This window comes from Eptesicus fuscus, chromosome 15, assembly GCF_027574615.1.
Source record: "Eptesicus fuscus isolate TK198812 chromosome 15, DD_ASM_mEF_20220401, whole genome shotgun sequence".
In the NCBI taxonomy this organism is placed as follows: domain Eukaryota; kingdom Metazoa; phylum Chordata; class Mammalia; order Chiroptera; family Vespertilionidae; genus Eptesicus; species Eptesicus fuscus.
This window is the reverse complement of record NC_072487.1, coordinates 32,351,270-32,366,704: the sequence shown is the minus strand read 5'-3', so window position 1 is coordinate 32,366,704 and position 15,435 is coordinate 32,351,270. Positions and strand designations below refer to the sequence as shown.

General features: G+C 42.5%; 1 protein-coding gene across 2 annotated transcripts in view; it reads left to right on the top strand.

Moving 5' to 3' along the window:
• Window positions 1–15,435, top strand: part of VLDLR (very low density lipoprotein receptor) — a 32,269-nt gene that overhangs the window by 12,783 nt on the left and 4,051 nt on the right. For both annotated transcript variants that reach the window (XM_008144977.3, XM_008144976.3), the window contains exons 3-15: window positions 2,656–2,778; window positions 4,162–4,284; window positions 5,969–6,340; window positions 6,443–6,565; window positions 6,652–6,774; window positions 7,148–7,267; window positions 7,384–7,509; window positions 8,292–8,463; window positions 9,052–9,270; window positions 10,537–10,655; window positions 11,230–11,369; window positions 11,696–11,837; window positions 15,180–15,326. In XM_008144977.3, coding sequence (XP_008143199.2) covers window positions 2,656–2,778; window positions 4,162–4,284; window positions 5,969–6,340; window positions 6,443–6,565; window positions 6,652–6,774; window positions 7,148–7,267; window positions 7,384–7,509; window positions 8,292–8,463; window positions 9,052–9,270; window positions 10,537–10,655; window positions 11,230–11,369; window positions 11,696–11,837; window positions 15,180–15,326 — 2,049 coding nt within the window. The remainder of the gene's footprint in view (window positions 1–2,655; window positions 2,779–4,161; window positions 4,285–5,968; window positions 6,341–6,442; window positions 6,566–6,651; window positions 6,775–7,147; window positions 7,268–7,383; window positions 7,510–8,291; window positions 8,464–9,051; window positions 9,271–10,536; window positions 10,656–11,229; window positions 11,370–11,695; window positions 11,838–15,179; window positions 15,327–15,435) is intronic.

The following is a 15,435-nucleotide window of genomic DNA, read 5'->3' as shown; positions in this document are numbered from 1 at the left end:
ACAGGAAGTCCATTCTACAGTCTCAGGGAAGAAACTTCTCTCCAATCTCAAGACGAAAAATTAGTTCTGTGCAACACTTCTCCATCATTTGCATTCTAGCACTAAGATTTTCATCTACTCTATAAGACACTCAGTCCTATGCTATTTCTGGGTTTACTTAGGTACTATAATTCCCTCTCTAATGATCCCACTCGTAGGAACTCACTCTTGTCAGCTGTTCTCTTGGTGTAAGTAGTAATTCTTCCTCTAGTCTAAACTTACATATTTGGCAAAACCCACTGTTTTTCTTAGAAAATAATTATTCTCTTCATGGCTGAGAAGTCTTCTTTTACCATCTGATTAATTCTGTAATGGGAAGTCAACTAAAAGCTGACAATTTGCTGAAAAATTGAAAGGGACCGCTTCAAGTCAGCATTTTAAACTTGTTCCCACTCTCAGAGTTTCGAGTGTCCTAAAGGAGAGGGCCACTCTGGTTCAGCCTCTGATATTGTAAAGGGGGAAACAATGATTAGAGTCAATTCCTAGTAGAAACTAACCTGGGTCACCTTAGGGTCATCGCTGGCTTTTCCTAAAACAGTCTTTGCATAAATAACTCCCAGCCGCATGGCAGGAGGGTTTGGAAGAGGTAAAGAGAAGGATGTGTATCAAGATCACATAAGATGGAAAAAATTAAATATTTCGTCACCAGAATTTGTTTCCACCTCCCAGTTATGAAAGTAGAAAAGGAAAGTGGGAGCATTGCTCAGGGGATCTCTGAATATGCTTCTTTTGAGATGTTCCAAAGGGGAAAGCTACACAATTACTGGAAACTTATAAAGCCACTTTCTATTTTTCTGGTCCAACCTCTTGATATTGAGCTTGGTTACAGTTTCAGTGGAGCTCTTTCTTTCAAGCATGTCAACTAGCATATTTAGTCAACTTCAGCTTGAATTCCACAAGCCATGTGTTCCTGTTGGTCCCAGTAACTCATTCTTGTGTGTTAGGCTGAGCTGATTAATCAGTGACTTCAGTACCCTAAGGATGTAACTCGTAGCTCTCCTTCCCTGTGGCACATCAAACTGTCTATCCAGCTCAAGGCTCAGTTCAAGTAGCCTCCTTACCCTCCCATCTATGCTCAGAATGGAGAGAGATTAACTCTAGCAATCTGCCTGTCGCTATTTATCTTTTTCTCACCACTGTGTAGTACAGCCAGTCTTTCCTATTCCTGTAATATTTTCTGCTTCTTAAAGACAGGTGGTTTCTTTACAACCAACCATCCCCTACTCCCTCTTTTACAACTTCTAAAGAATATCAATAATCCAACAACTGGCTTTGTAGACTCCCCACCCACCCACCCCACCCCCACCTCAGGAGAACATGAGCCTAGGATATCACTTAAACATTAACACTGGGGTTTTGGTATTTTCAGTGATTTTAGAAATAGGTGTGAATCTAAGAGCTAATGTGGCCTTTCTTGTTTCCTTGGCTACACAATTCAAGGAGATAAATAACCCTTTTCGAATCATCATAATTCCTCATTTTGAGTTATAGAAATTGACTCTAATCACTGTCTCCCCCTTTATAATATCAGAAGCTAAACCAGAATGGCCCTCTCATAGGATACTCTAAACTCTGAGTGTTGTACCTAGTTTAAACCCTGTCTTGAAGCGGTCCCTTTCAAATTTTCAGCAAATCGTCAGCTTTTAGTTGACTTACCATTACATAATATTTGTTAGAGAACAATGTTTTAAACTAGAAATTCCGATGGAAGGTATAGACACATGGGTAAGGAAGAATATAGTCTGAGAAGGATGAGCCTAGAATATCCTATGTGGCTACTTTTTAAGACTCTTCTTACCCTCTGACTTCCTCGTGGGTAGGGTGACCAAGCTGCCTGGTTTACTTGGGATAGTCTGGGTTTATGCTTATCTTCTTGGTACAATGAACAGTGTCCCCTTTCTACTGAGATTGTTCCAATTTGGACAATAAAATGCATGGTCACCCTAATTACAGGAGAAAAGGCCTGCCTTAGTAAGAATTAATAGCAGAATGGATACCTTGCAGGTTATTTTAACCCTGGCTGTCAAGTTATGGGTATTGGCAACTTCAATCACTTCAAGCTGGATTCTGAACACCTCTCCTGGACTTGGATTCCAGCTCTATTTATTTCTTACTGGGCGGGTTCCTCTCCCCAATAGACCTGTAGGGGTGACAACATTCAGTACTGGAGCTTCATCTATCTCTACACCATGTGTTGTCAAGGTATGTCCCTAGAGCAATTATACTATGATCCAGTCATAGGATGGACTGTTTGGCTATTCAATTTACAAAGGACTTGAAAGAGTTGGAAGAAATGCATGAAGAGAATGAAACTATTACTTAATCTCAACATTATAAAATAGACAAGAGCTGTAAGGAATCCCTGGATTATAAGATAATTGGAAACCTTTGTCTTATCTTGACTTCAGTATCCTCCAAGTTTCTTAAGTGAGCGCCTTTGTCCTCTGGGGAGGGTGCGGTTTTTCTATAGTTCTCCTGGATATTGGCAGTTGGGTGCTAACTGACTCAGCTTTGTTTTACAAGTAAAATACATCAAAATGCAGTTTTACCCCCATGGGATTATAGGGCTCTTGGGTAAGGGACTTCAACTTTAACCCTGCAAATAAACTTTTGTAGAGAAGAAGACGTGTGCTGAGTCTGACTTTGTGTGCAACAATGGCCAGTGTGTCCCCAGCCGATGGCAGTGTGATGGGGATCCCGACTGTGAAGATGGCTCTGATGACAGCCCAGAACAGTGCCGTGAGTGTAGCTTGCTTTAGACTTGAACTTTTCTAAGCCGTCTGTGTCTCATATCTCTAAATATTGCTTAACCCAATACTTGGTGTTAATTTCCTTTGACTCCCTTGAAGTGTAGGCCAATTGACTCCAAACTCAGTCAAGTCATGAACAGTTGATCAGTATCCTCTAAAGAATGTTCTCCCTAGTCTAACAAGACTGACGTTCTCTTGGGTAGCTTCACTATTGAACATTTAAGACTGAAGCCAGCAGACTTCATTAAGAACTCCTTGACTAGGTGCACAGATTTCAAATGTTTGATAATGATGAATATGAGCAGATGGTATTCTGGTCCTGGAAGCTAAGTCAAGATGTAAGGATCCCCCGTAGGCCAAATATAAGCTTTTAGATACACAGTTTCTCATTTTATGGGGGGGAAAAATCTGTTACTGAAGAGGTAGAGTGACTAGAAGTAGGGTGATATCGTTATTTTGAACAACATGTAATCTAAAACTATTAAAGTAGGGAACTTATAGCTTGTTCTTAAATAAGAGAAATTTCATAGTTAAGCAAATGTATATCTGAGTTCTTAGGCTGATATTCAGGAAAAAGCCTATGAGGTGACAGAGGAGGAGGATTTGCAATTATTTGAATGTCAAGATGAAGAAAGTCTAGGAGTTCATTTTCAGGCAATAGAGACCTATTGAAGCACCAAATGTGGAGGACCAATGAACAAAGTTTCAGTTGGGAAAATGGTTACAAAAGAAAATCAAGCAGAAAGGAAAATAAATGTGTGATATCAATTTTCTAGGCAGGAAGCAAGGGGAGTAATAAGAATCTTGGTTAAGGCATGTAAGCTATTACATGTAAAGACAGGTTCCATAGATTCAGCCCCACGTTTTAGTAGAGGATGACCCAGTAAAGTCAAAACATATGGGATGTCACTACTTTGCAAGATGTAAATCTAAAGGAGGTTGTGAAGGAGGCCTGTAAAGGAACCTAGAAGAAAGGCCTCATGAGTCTTAGACCATCTGGCCTTTAATAAAATTGGGATTAGATATGTGGGTGTACCACTTGATAGCCAACAGATAAACAATGGTCAAGGAGCAGGCCAGCCAATAAACCCAACTAGGCCAAGTACAACAAAAGCCAGAACTGGGCGCTCCACGGAACCTTGAAGGAGTAACACGGTCAAGGCTCTCAGGTGTACTGCCAGGTAGCATAGGTTGGCATGGCTTCTAAGCAATGGAGCTGGCAAAGGATCTACCCAGGCTTCAACTAGTAAGTCGAATTTCACCAGCATGCCAGGCCACTGAGTCATAGGTGTACCACTTCCAAGCAGCACAGGAGCAGCGACTTTGCCCTGATGAGTCTGGAGGCTCTTTTGAGACTGTATATCATCAACAGATATGAGAACATGCCGCACAAATGAAATCAGCTGTGGCGCCCATTCTACTCAGTGTATCCCAGAGTCCTGGAGATGTGATGGTGAAAATGATTGTGACAGTGGAGAAGATGAAGAAAACTGTGGTAAGAAGACCAGTGTTGAGTGGCTTATCCCAAAGACCCTTTTGCTCAAAGAAGGGTGGGCAGGGGAAGCTAACGTAAGCGTGAAGATGCAGTTGCGTTGACTCGCTTTTCAGTGACTTTACTATCTGCTCAACTACTTGTCCTTCCTAACTACCCCAAAACGTCTGAAAGAAGTTCACATGGTCATTGGCCATGGCTTTGCTTTGGTGTTTCTTCTACACAAATAGAAATACAAAGGTAAGTCATTCTAGGCACTTACATTTAGAAGTAGCTCAGTCATGCACCAAGCGTGTGGGCTTTTGTCTCTGTGAGGACAGTAATGCATGGGCCTTCCTTACTTTGGCGCCATCCCAGAAGGGGAATAGGGCCAGCAAACGCATTCCTAGGTCTAAATTGGATCTCCTTGTTGAAATAAATTACTTGAGGATCATACCAGCATTTTTTAGCTCCAAAACCAGACTCTATTTTGACCCTTCCAGAGGTTAAACTGGCATAGCCGTGTTCGTGAACATCATGTTAGCAGATACCCAAAGAAAAACTACCCAACTAGGGGTAACTTTGTCTTCTGTCAGTTTCTACCTGTAAAAGCCAACTCTGTTTCCTTCCCTTTCATGCTTCTGTTCTTGGAAAGTGTGTAATAAATGCTACACCTTAAAGGTGAGGCCCTGGGAAAATCTCAAGGTTGAACAAACATTGTTTTGAACGCTCTTTCAAGCTACCGCCCTTTTTATGGGGCCTCTATAACCACAGCTGCCCAGGAGCACGGGCCTCCTAATGCAGTAGTGTGCCGGTGAGCTGAGGACGCTTGCCGCTGAAACACGTCCTCTGTGTAGAAATTACCTTTGGAGGTCAATACCACTGCACCTAGTCCAATGAGTTTTGGTGTTTAACCCTGGAATTGAGCTTTATGTATTGGTAAGCCCTGGAGCTGCCAAGCGTTTCCCTCTTAAATCTAGACTTTGCTTCCCAAGAGAGTCGTGGTCTCTACCATAATTACCACCAAATTGTGACTTAATCCATTTGGCCCGAATTTGAATCAAAGTACAAACTGGCTTATCTTTGACTCTGACTAGCTTATTATTATTAGCATACCTGGCTGCTAGACTGTCATGCGAGCCCTCGAACTGACTTTCTAAAACTCTTAAGTATTTAAGACCTGTTAGTCCTGATCCTCATTTGAAGAATATAAAGAGGAGTCATGCATGATGGGATAACATAATGGCTCCTTTCGGGTGATCGTGTGATAATGCTTATCATGAGTGTACATTTGTCTGAGTACCTGATGCATGATCGTCTCAGCTATGATGTGGTCTGGCATGATAAGCACTCTGTCCATTTAAAGATAACTCAGTCTCTGCCTTCCAGAAAGAAATTCCTTGTTTAAGTTATTGATCACTTCCTATAAGAGTCTACTGTGGCTCTCATCTCAAATTAATTTCTGGTCTTCAACTCTTTTCTTGGTCCTTTATTTCTGTCCTTATTCAAGTGTCCCTGCATCATTTATGTGGTGAGACTGTTCCTGGTATTCCAGGAACTTGGATATTGATATAATTGCACGTTAGCTTTTAAGTTAAGCTAGAAAGCTAGGATTCATGATCAAAGATCTGCAGGTTAGATTTCCGGACCAAAGTCCTGAAAGGTCCAGTCCGATGCACTTTCAATGGGGCCTCCTCTCTTTCAATAGGCAACGTAACATGCAGCGCTGACGAGTTCACTTGCTCCAGCGGCCGCTGCATCTCCAGGAATTTTGTGTGCAACGGCCAGGATGACTGTAACGATGGCAGTGATGAGCTCAACTGTGCCCCGCCGTCCTGTGGTGCCCACGAGTTCCAGTGCAGCGCCTCCTCCTGCATCCCCCTCAGCTGGGTGTGTGACGACGATGCCGACTGCTCGGACCAGTCTGATGAGTCCCTGGAGCAGTGTGGCCGCCAGCCAGTGATGCACACCAAGTGCCCAGCCAGCGAGATCCAGTGTGGCTCTGGCGAGTGCATCCACAAGAAGTGGCGATGTGACGGAGATTCGGACTGCAGGGATGGCAGCGATGAGGTCAACTGTCGTACGTAGCGTTCTCATCAGCGTGGCATGTTCGGTTCTCTCCCATGGATCCACTGGGGACAACTTGGCTGGCTTCATCCCATGGTGTTTCCTCCCTTTGTAGCTTCTCGAACCTGCCGACCAGACCAATTCGAATGTGAGGATGGTAGCTGCATCCATGGCAGCAGGCAGTGTAATGGCATCCGAGACTGTGTCGACGGTTCTGATGAAGTCAACTGCAAAAATGGTAAGGGCCTCTTCTTGTGGCTTTGTCAAGGGACTACCCTGATTGGACCCACTCATGGAATCTCTCTTCTGTGTTTCTCTTTGTAGTCAATCAGTGCTTGGGCCCTGGAAAGTTCAAGTGCAGAAGCGGGGAATGCATAGACATCACTAAAGTATGTAACCAGGAACAGGACTGCAGGGACTGGAGTGACGAGCCCCTGAAAGAATGTCGTAAGTGAAGGGGTTGCTTGGGGACAGAGCTGGGATCGCTCATTCAATCTAGCATGGCTAATGCATAATGTCTGGCTAAACTACTTTTAATGAACTAAGTTCAATTGTTGGACTTAAGAGTGAATTTTTATGACTCAAGAGCCCATGCAGTGACAAACTAGTTCATAATTTACCTCCTTAAAGATAACTGACCAGAAAGAAACTTGATCAAATCCTGCTTAACCAACTGGCCAAGGAGATGGGCTGAAAAAATCATAAGTTTGACCAGATTAAGTAGATAAGTTATTGCAGATAGCCTGGATTTTTAATGTTAATAGGACAAATGTCAATTTGGAATAAGTTGTCAAGTAATTCGACGACATTTTTATTTCAGATGTAAATGAATGCTTGGTTAACAATGGTGGATGTTCCCATATCTGCAGAGACTTGGTTATAGGCTACGAATGTGACTGTGCAGCTGGGTTTGAGCTGATAGATAGGAAAACCTGTGGAGGTGAGTCAAAGAAGAGAACCTAAACCCTGGGGGGGAGGGGGCGGGGGGGGGGGAAGGACAGTGTATCTCTGTAGGTTATCCAGGAACAGCAAGACTAATTCTAATTTCCCTCCTAGATATTGACGAATGCCAAAATCCGGGAATCTGCAGTCAAATTTGTATCAACTTAAAAGGCGGTTACAAGTGTGAATGTAGTCGTGGCTATCAGATGGATCTTGCCACTGGCGTGTGCAAGGCTGTAGGTAAATGGACTGGGACTGGTGTTGCTCTGGCATCTTTAAGAATATGTGTATCTTTTAGGAAAGGTACAGCCTATGATGACAATAGCCAAATTGAAGATGGAATTAAAATAGATACTTGAGAGCAATGCTACTAAAATCACAGCGCATTCTCTATCATAGGTTAAACAGAGATCATTTCCCCAGATTCCTGCCTTGGTCTATTCCTTTTGCACATGATACCATGAATACCTGCCAGTTTTGCTTACTTTCTGCTTCCAATACTTGAGTGCAATTCAAATAAATAACTTATTCACCAGCAGCCCTGTTGTTGAATGCTGAGACCTCAGAACTGCCTTCTTAAGTAGCGGGAAACACTTGCAGGTCTCTGGGGCACGGCCTCGGGCATGAGTACTCCTGAGGTGTTCAGCAATGGCTTCACTTTTTTTTTTTTTTCAATCCTCGCCCAAGGATATTTTTTCCATTGATTTCTTAGAGAGAGTAGAAGGGAGAAAAGGAGGAGGAGAGAGGGAGGGTGAGAGAAACATCAATGTGAGAGACACATCTATTGGTTGCCTCCTCCACAGACCCATGGGGCAGGGATGGAACCTGTGACCCAGGTACATGCCCTTGACCAGGAATCAGACCTGAGACCCTTTGGTGCATGGACTGATGCTCTCACCACTGAACACACTGGCCGGGGCGGTGGCTTCACTTTTTAAGTGCTGTTCTGTTGGGAGGAGTTAACTTAGAAGGACCTTACCTTCTTGCAGCAAAACTAAATACACTGGACTCGTGTCTTGCAGGGAAAGAGCCAAGTCTGATCTTCACCAATCGCAGAGACATCAGGAAGATTGGCTTAGAGAGGAAAGAATATATCCAACTAGTGGAGCAGCTAAGGAACACGGTGGCTCTCGATGCTGACATTGCTGCCCAGAAACTATTCTGGGCTGATCTGAGCCAAAAGGCCATCTTCAGGTAACTTTCAGTTCCATTCTTGGTGTCTTGTTTGGTCTAAATTGCTTGGCCTTTGGGAAGGTTTGAAGGAATTTCTCTTGTCTCGATCTAGCATCTAATTAGCTGGAAACAGTAAAGCTAAACACCCATTCTTTAACTTTTCCATGACTATCAGTTCCTCGTTACAAATGAATAGTCACCTATGAAATAAAAAGTGTCTACAGCTAAAAGACTATCACAGCTGACATCTTAATTTCTCCTATTTTCTCCCCTTTACAGTTAATTGAGAACCGTTTATGGTTGCTACAAATAGAAATGGTAGTGCAGCTTTTCCTTAAGGGGAACTAGAGAAACTCAGATGGCGGCTACTGAAACAAATAGCTCCACTTAGAAGCTAGTGGGTCTGGCATATAGAACACACACAGCAACTAGATAGCCTACTGTTAATGCAGTATCAGTGAGCAGCCTGGCTCAATCATGGGAGCGGTGAGCGGTGTTACTAGAGTTCTCTCCAAACAAGGCTGTGGACCATTTTGTAAGCAGAAAGTCTCTTCTCCAGGCTCCGATGGCGTCAACCTCTGAAATTTCTTGTGACCTACTCTGTTTCAGCGCCTCCCTTGATGACAAGGTTGGTAGACATGTTAAAATGATCGACAATGTCTATAATCCTGCAGCCATTGCTGTTGATTGGGTGTACAAGACCCTCTACTGGACTGACGCGGCTTCTAAGACTATTTCAGTAGCTACCCTGGACGGAACCAAGAGGAAGCTCCTGTTTAACTCGGACTTGCGAGAGCCTGCCTCCATAGCCGTGGACCCCCTGTCTGGGTTTGTATTCTGTGTTTTGCATCCCGTAGCCTTTTGGGTGCTGTCTGCACAGGCCAGGAGCCCTCCTCGTGCCTGAAGTAGAACTGAAATATCAAGACCTATCAGCTGCCCTCGAGAAGGAATTGTCTGGCTCAACATGTAATGGTATCACCTATGTGACAGGCCCTCCCATGGCAGTCTGACTGCTGGTCGAAGTTAAGGAAACAGCGTTTCTGATTTGATGAGCAACAGAGGGTGGATTTGAACCCTTGTACCCACCCAGCTTCTACACAAGGGACTTGTTATTGTTGTCGGAATGCTTTGTCAGGTTAGCTCTGGATGATCAAACCTACGTCTTAGCAGGAGTTGTGAGGATTTTGGTAACTACATTACCTCAAGGCTTGTCCAAAAGTCCAGTTGAAATAGACAGACCTCACTAGAAACATTTCACAGAGAGGTTTCCTAAAATGCCACTAAATAACAAAACAGCTAAGGAAGCTAAGCCTACAGCAGTGGTCGGCAAACTGCGGCTCGTGAGCCACATGCAGCTCTTTAGCCCCTTGAGTGTGGCTCTTCCACAAAATACCACGGCCTGGGCGAGTCTATTTTGAAGAAGTGGCGTTAGAAGAAGTTTAAGTTTAAAAAATTTGGCTCTCAAAAGAAATTTCAATGGTTGTACTGCTGATACTTGGCTCTGTTGACTAACAACTTTGCCGACCACTGGCCTACAGTAATCAGAAATGGGCCCTGTGTAACCTCACCAGCACACAATCAGCTACCCCTGCTATCAAACTTAACAGATACTCTTCTTCACTCCTCAGAAAGAATCAGCCTTTTAAAAATGGAACATAGCTCTTCCAGTTTGGCTCAGTGGTGAGGGCATTGGCCTGCGGACTGAAGAGTCCCAGGTTCGATTCCAATTTATGTGTCTCTCTCACAACGATGGTTTTCTTTGTCTCTCCCCCTCCCTTCCAGCCTCTCTAAAAATCAATGGGGAAAAAATATCCTCCTCAGGTGAGGATTCACAAAAAAATAAAAAATAGAAATAAAAACAGAATACGTAATCTGTGACTTTTGGCTGACTTAAATACATTAATATAGTGAATGAGCTTGTAGGTTCTTAGTGTTAATTTTGTTTACACAGAACATAATTTGTAGCCTGAAATGTTACTATTTGTCATAATCAATCCCTAGAATTTTCTGTTCACTCTTTGAACGTTTGTCCTAAGCTACAACTTTATTCGTTCGAAAACCACTGAGGCTTATTTCTGGTTTAATTTTTCCCAGATTTGTTTATTGGTCAGACTGGGGTGAGCCAGCTAAAATAGAAAAAGCGGGAATGAATGGATTTGATAGACGGCCGCTGGTGGCAGTGGATATCCAATGGCCTAACGGAATTACACTTGGTACGTATGTTCTTCCTACGTTGACCACCAATTCAACAGCCTTCACCCGGCTTTCACTGATCTCCTTCGTTAATTCTGGACTACAGCAGACAGCGCTAGAGCAGTGACTTTGGATGGAAATAACTGAGCAATACCAATGGAATGGGGAATTTAAATTACATGCATAATTACTAGCTTTTCTGTCCATTGGGGCCTAATATCTGACACACATTCAGTGAGTCGTGAGTCTTGGGAACTCTCACCCTAAATACTCCTGGCCCAGATGCCTTAGCATTTCCTGAATTGCCAGCTTATAACAGTTTTTCTGGCTCATAAGGAGAGAACAACAAAATGCTAGCCTCTTTTAAAACTTCTATCATGTGAGTAACATTCCTTAAGTCAGTTACTTTGAGAACCTTAGGTACCCCTTGAGTTTCCCGAAATGGCATGCCATTTCACAAGATTTGCGGGATCCCATTAAGAATCCCTGCTGGAGCAGGAATCATAAAAGTTGAATATCGGATTCCTCAGAGATTTTAAATGGAAGCCAGAGCAATACTGACTTACCATGCAACGAAATTCTTTTCCTGCCTAGACCTCATAAAGAGCCGGCTCTATTGGCTTGATTCCAAGTTGCACATGTTATCCAGTGTGGACTTGAACGGCCAAGATCGGAGGATAGTGCTCAAGTCTCTGGAGTTCCTCGCCCATCCTCTCGCGCTAACGATATTTGAGGTAAGACGCCTGCCTCATGTCCAAGTGTATACCTTTGAGTTACTATAACGCCTTGGGGAGAAGAAACAGGCATGGAGGGCGGGGGGAGAGCAGAGGGCATGACTTGCAAAGCTGCTGTCACTTAAAACCTGGGGCAAGTTAGATATTGATTCTTTGTAGCACTTTAAGAAACCTGAACTTGCTCTCTTACAGTTTTACATCCAGTATCCCAAACCAGCCTTAAATACACTTAGTCCATTAATTTGCCAGTAAATAATAATGACCTTAGTTAGACAGTGGTTGTGTTAATCCTACATATATGTGCTAACGTGGGGGTTCTGTTTTAGGATCGTGTCTACTGGATAGACGGGGAAAATGAAGCCGTCTATGGTGCCAATAAATTCACTGGGTCGGAGCTGGCCACTCTAGTTAACAACCTTAATGATGCCCAAGACATCATTGTCTATCATGAACTCGTCCAGCCATCAGGTAACGGGGGAAGCAGGAGCCTTCATGGCCACTTTAAGGGCAGGAGCATGACACAGTACCTGCTGGGTATCAGTAGCTTGTTAGCAATTCAACTTGCTCTAAAATGGAGCTTTTCCCTTCTATACCAAACACTTCAAACCTGGAGTTTGGGGTATTTTATTTCTGACTTCCTAGTAAAAGAGCTTCAGGACTTGAGCTCTCCTATTCCCTCCCAACCTTCCATGTTCAGTCTTTTATTTCTATCTTTTCCACATCCCCTTGGCCTGCATCCCCTCTTGCTAAGACTATGGCACTAGCCTCTAAAGGAGCCACAAACTTTCCCTTCCTCCACCCCCCATGACGCATCTTGTATAGGATTGTGTAGATGCTCAGACACATCTGGTCATATTGTCTCCTCAAAAGACTTGATTGGTTCTATCTAAATGAAACTTTTAATATCAAGCTAAAGAGTTTTTGTGCCGCACAGGAAACTACCAACAAAATGAAAAGACAACCTACTGAATAGGAGAAAATATTTGCAAATGATACATCTAATAAAGGGTTAATATCCAAAATATATAAAGAACTCATACAATGTAACACCAAAAAATACACAACAACAACCCAACTGAAAAATGGGCAGAGGGGCCTGACCAGTTTGGCTCAGTGGATAAAGCGTGGGCCTGCGGACCAAAGGGTCCTGGGTTCAATTCCAGTCAAGGGCATGTACGTTGGTTCAGGCTCCTCCCCAACCCAGGCCCTGGCTGGGGCACATGCAGGAGGCAACCAATCGATGTGTTTCTCTCACATTGATGTTTCTCTCTGTCTTTCCCTCTCTCTTCTATTCTCCCTAAAAATCAATGGAAAAATATCCTTGGGTGAAGATTTAAAAAAAAACACCCCACCACAACAACAACAAAATGGGCAGAGGACCTGAATTGATATTTCTCCCAAGATAACATACAAATGGCAAACAGACATAGGAAAAGATGCTCAATGTCACTAATCATCAGGGAAATGCAAATAAAAATCATAATGAGTTATCACCTCACACCTGTCAGATGGCTATCATCAATAAATCAACAAACAAGTGTTGGTGACGATTTACTCTAAAGGGAACCCTCATGCACTGTTGGTGGGATTGTAAATTAGTACAGCCATATGGAAAACAATATGGAGATTCCTCAAAAACATTAAAAACAGAACTTTCATATGATCCAGAATTCAACTTCTGACTATTTACCTGAAGAAAACAAAAATTCTAATTCAAAAAGATATATGCACCCCTATGTACATTGCAGCATTACTAGTAATAGCCAAAATATGGAAACAACCTAGATGTCCATCAGTGAATGGACATCAATGGAATATTATTGAGCAATAATAAGAATGAAATTTTGCTGTTTGCAACAATATGGATGGACCTAGAGGGTATTATGCTAAATGAAGTAAGTCAGACAGAGAAAGACAAATACCATATTATTTCACTTATATATATGTGGAATCTAAAAAACAAAATAAATTAATAAATAGAAACAGACCCACAGATACAGAAGAGAACAAATTTAGTTGCCAAAGGGGAGGGGCTATAAAGTGGGAATAATTTTTAAAAAATCTATTAGGTGACAGGTACAGTTCTAGGCCCTGGAGATATAAGGTTGAAAAAGACTGAGCTTTAGAATCCATAGAATAAAATGCTCCCAGTTTCTCAAGTGGCCCTAATGCACATTCATTTAAAAAAAGAGAGAGAACATAGGAGTAAATCTTCATGTCCTTGAGTTAATCATTTCTAATATATGATACCAAAAGCACAAGTGACAGAAGAAATAGATAAATAGAACTTCATCAGAATTTTTAAAAATTTTGTGATTCCAAGTATACTATCAAAAAAAGTGAAAAGGCAACCCAAGAATGGGAGAAAATATTTGCAAATCATAAAGCCAATAAGAATCTATTACCCAGAATACATAAAGGACTCTTACAACTCAAAAATAAAAAAGCAAATATCCGAGATAGCATGGAGGGACCTGGAGAGTATTATACTAGGCAAAATAAGCCAGTCAGAAAAAGACAAGTATCACATGATCTCTCTTAAATATGGAATCTAATGAACAAAATAAAATGATAAATAAAATAGATCCAGATACATGGAAGCATGGAACAGACTGACAAATCTCAGAGGGGAAGGGGAAGCTGGCAGGAGGGGAGATTAATAAAAAACCTTACATGCGTATATACATAATCCATGGACAAACAATAGTGCAGAGAAGGGGTAAATGGGGGAAAAGGGGAAAATAATATAAAAAATTAAAAATGGATAAATTATTTGAATAGATGTTTCTCCAAAGAAGCTCTACATGTCCAGTAAGTACATGAAAAGATGTTCAAAATCTTTAGTCATTAGGAAAATACAATGTCTAAGCTATAATGCGGTACACTTCATAACTCTTAATATTGCTAAATGAAAGAAGAGAGTTTGAAAAGAACAGATACTGTGTAACTACATTTATATGACACCTTAGAGAAGGGAAAACTATCCTATAATATAATAAAAGGTTAATATGCAAATCGACCGAATGGCAGAACGACCGGTCGCTATGATGCACACTGACCACCAGGGGGCAGATGCTCAATGCAGGAGCTGCCCTCTGGTGGTCAGTGCACTCCCACATGGGGAGCACCACTTAGCCAGAAGCCAGGCTCCTGCCTGGCATGGACATCCCCCAAGGGCTCCCAGACTGCGCAAGGGCATAAACTGGGCTGAGGGACCCCCTCTCCCCCTGAGTGCACTAATTTCATGCACTGGGCCCCTAGTACAGATAATAAACAGATTAGTGGTTACCAGGAGCTTGAGAAAGGAAGGCTGATTAGATGAACTGTGTGTGTATGTTGTGTGTGTATGTGTGGAGGGATGTTATATGCATAAAAATGAATGAATGAAACTCTTAAACTTCCATATAGTTGAGTGCCTTCCACTTTGTAGGAACAAGGCATGATAAAGCCAGGAGAGCATGCTTATCTCCTTCCTCTGAGCCTTCACTATGAGCTTTGGACCAGTAATTAGTGCCACTCCTGGTCACTCACCTCCATTCTCCACCTACTCCCTCACCATCCATCTGTTCGAGGCATAACTCTTGTTCTACTCCCAAGAAGTTTCTTTGGATCTCTGGTGTCCTTAGGGCATTCTGTCTGTGCTCTTATATTTAGTCTTCATTGGTATTGGTTTAACTTGAAGGTTAGACAGAGTAGACAAGTTTAAACTCCTTGGGGCCAACGATTCATGTCTTTAGCACTTAGAACAGGACTTTATGTATATAACAGGCCCTGGCGTACTTCTTTTAAAGGATTTCTGTGTCTGAACAGGTAAAAATTGGTGTGAAGAAGACATGGAGAATGGAGGATGTGAATACCTATGTCTGCCAGCACCGCAGATTAATGATCACTCCCCAAAATACACTTGTTCCTGTCCCAACGGGTACAACCTACGGGCAAATGGCCGGGAGTGCCAAAGTAAGACTTTTTACTTTTCATCCACTAGCCAGACATACAACAGGCCACAGAATAAGACACTGGCTATGAAAACTAGCCTGGGTTTTAAGAATTCTGTTTTAACTAACTC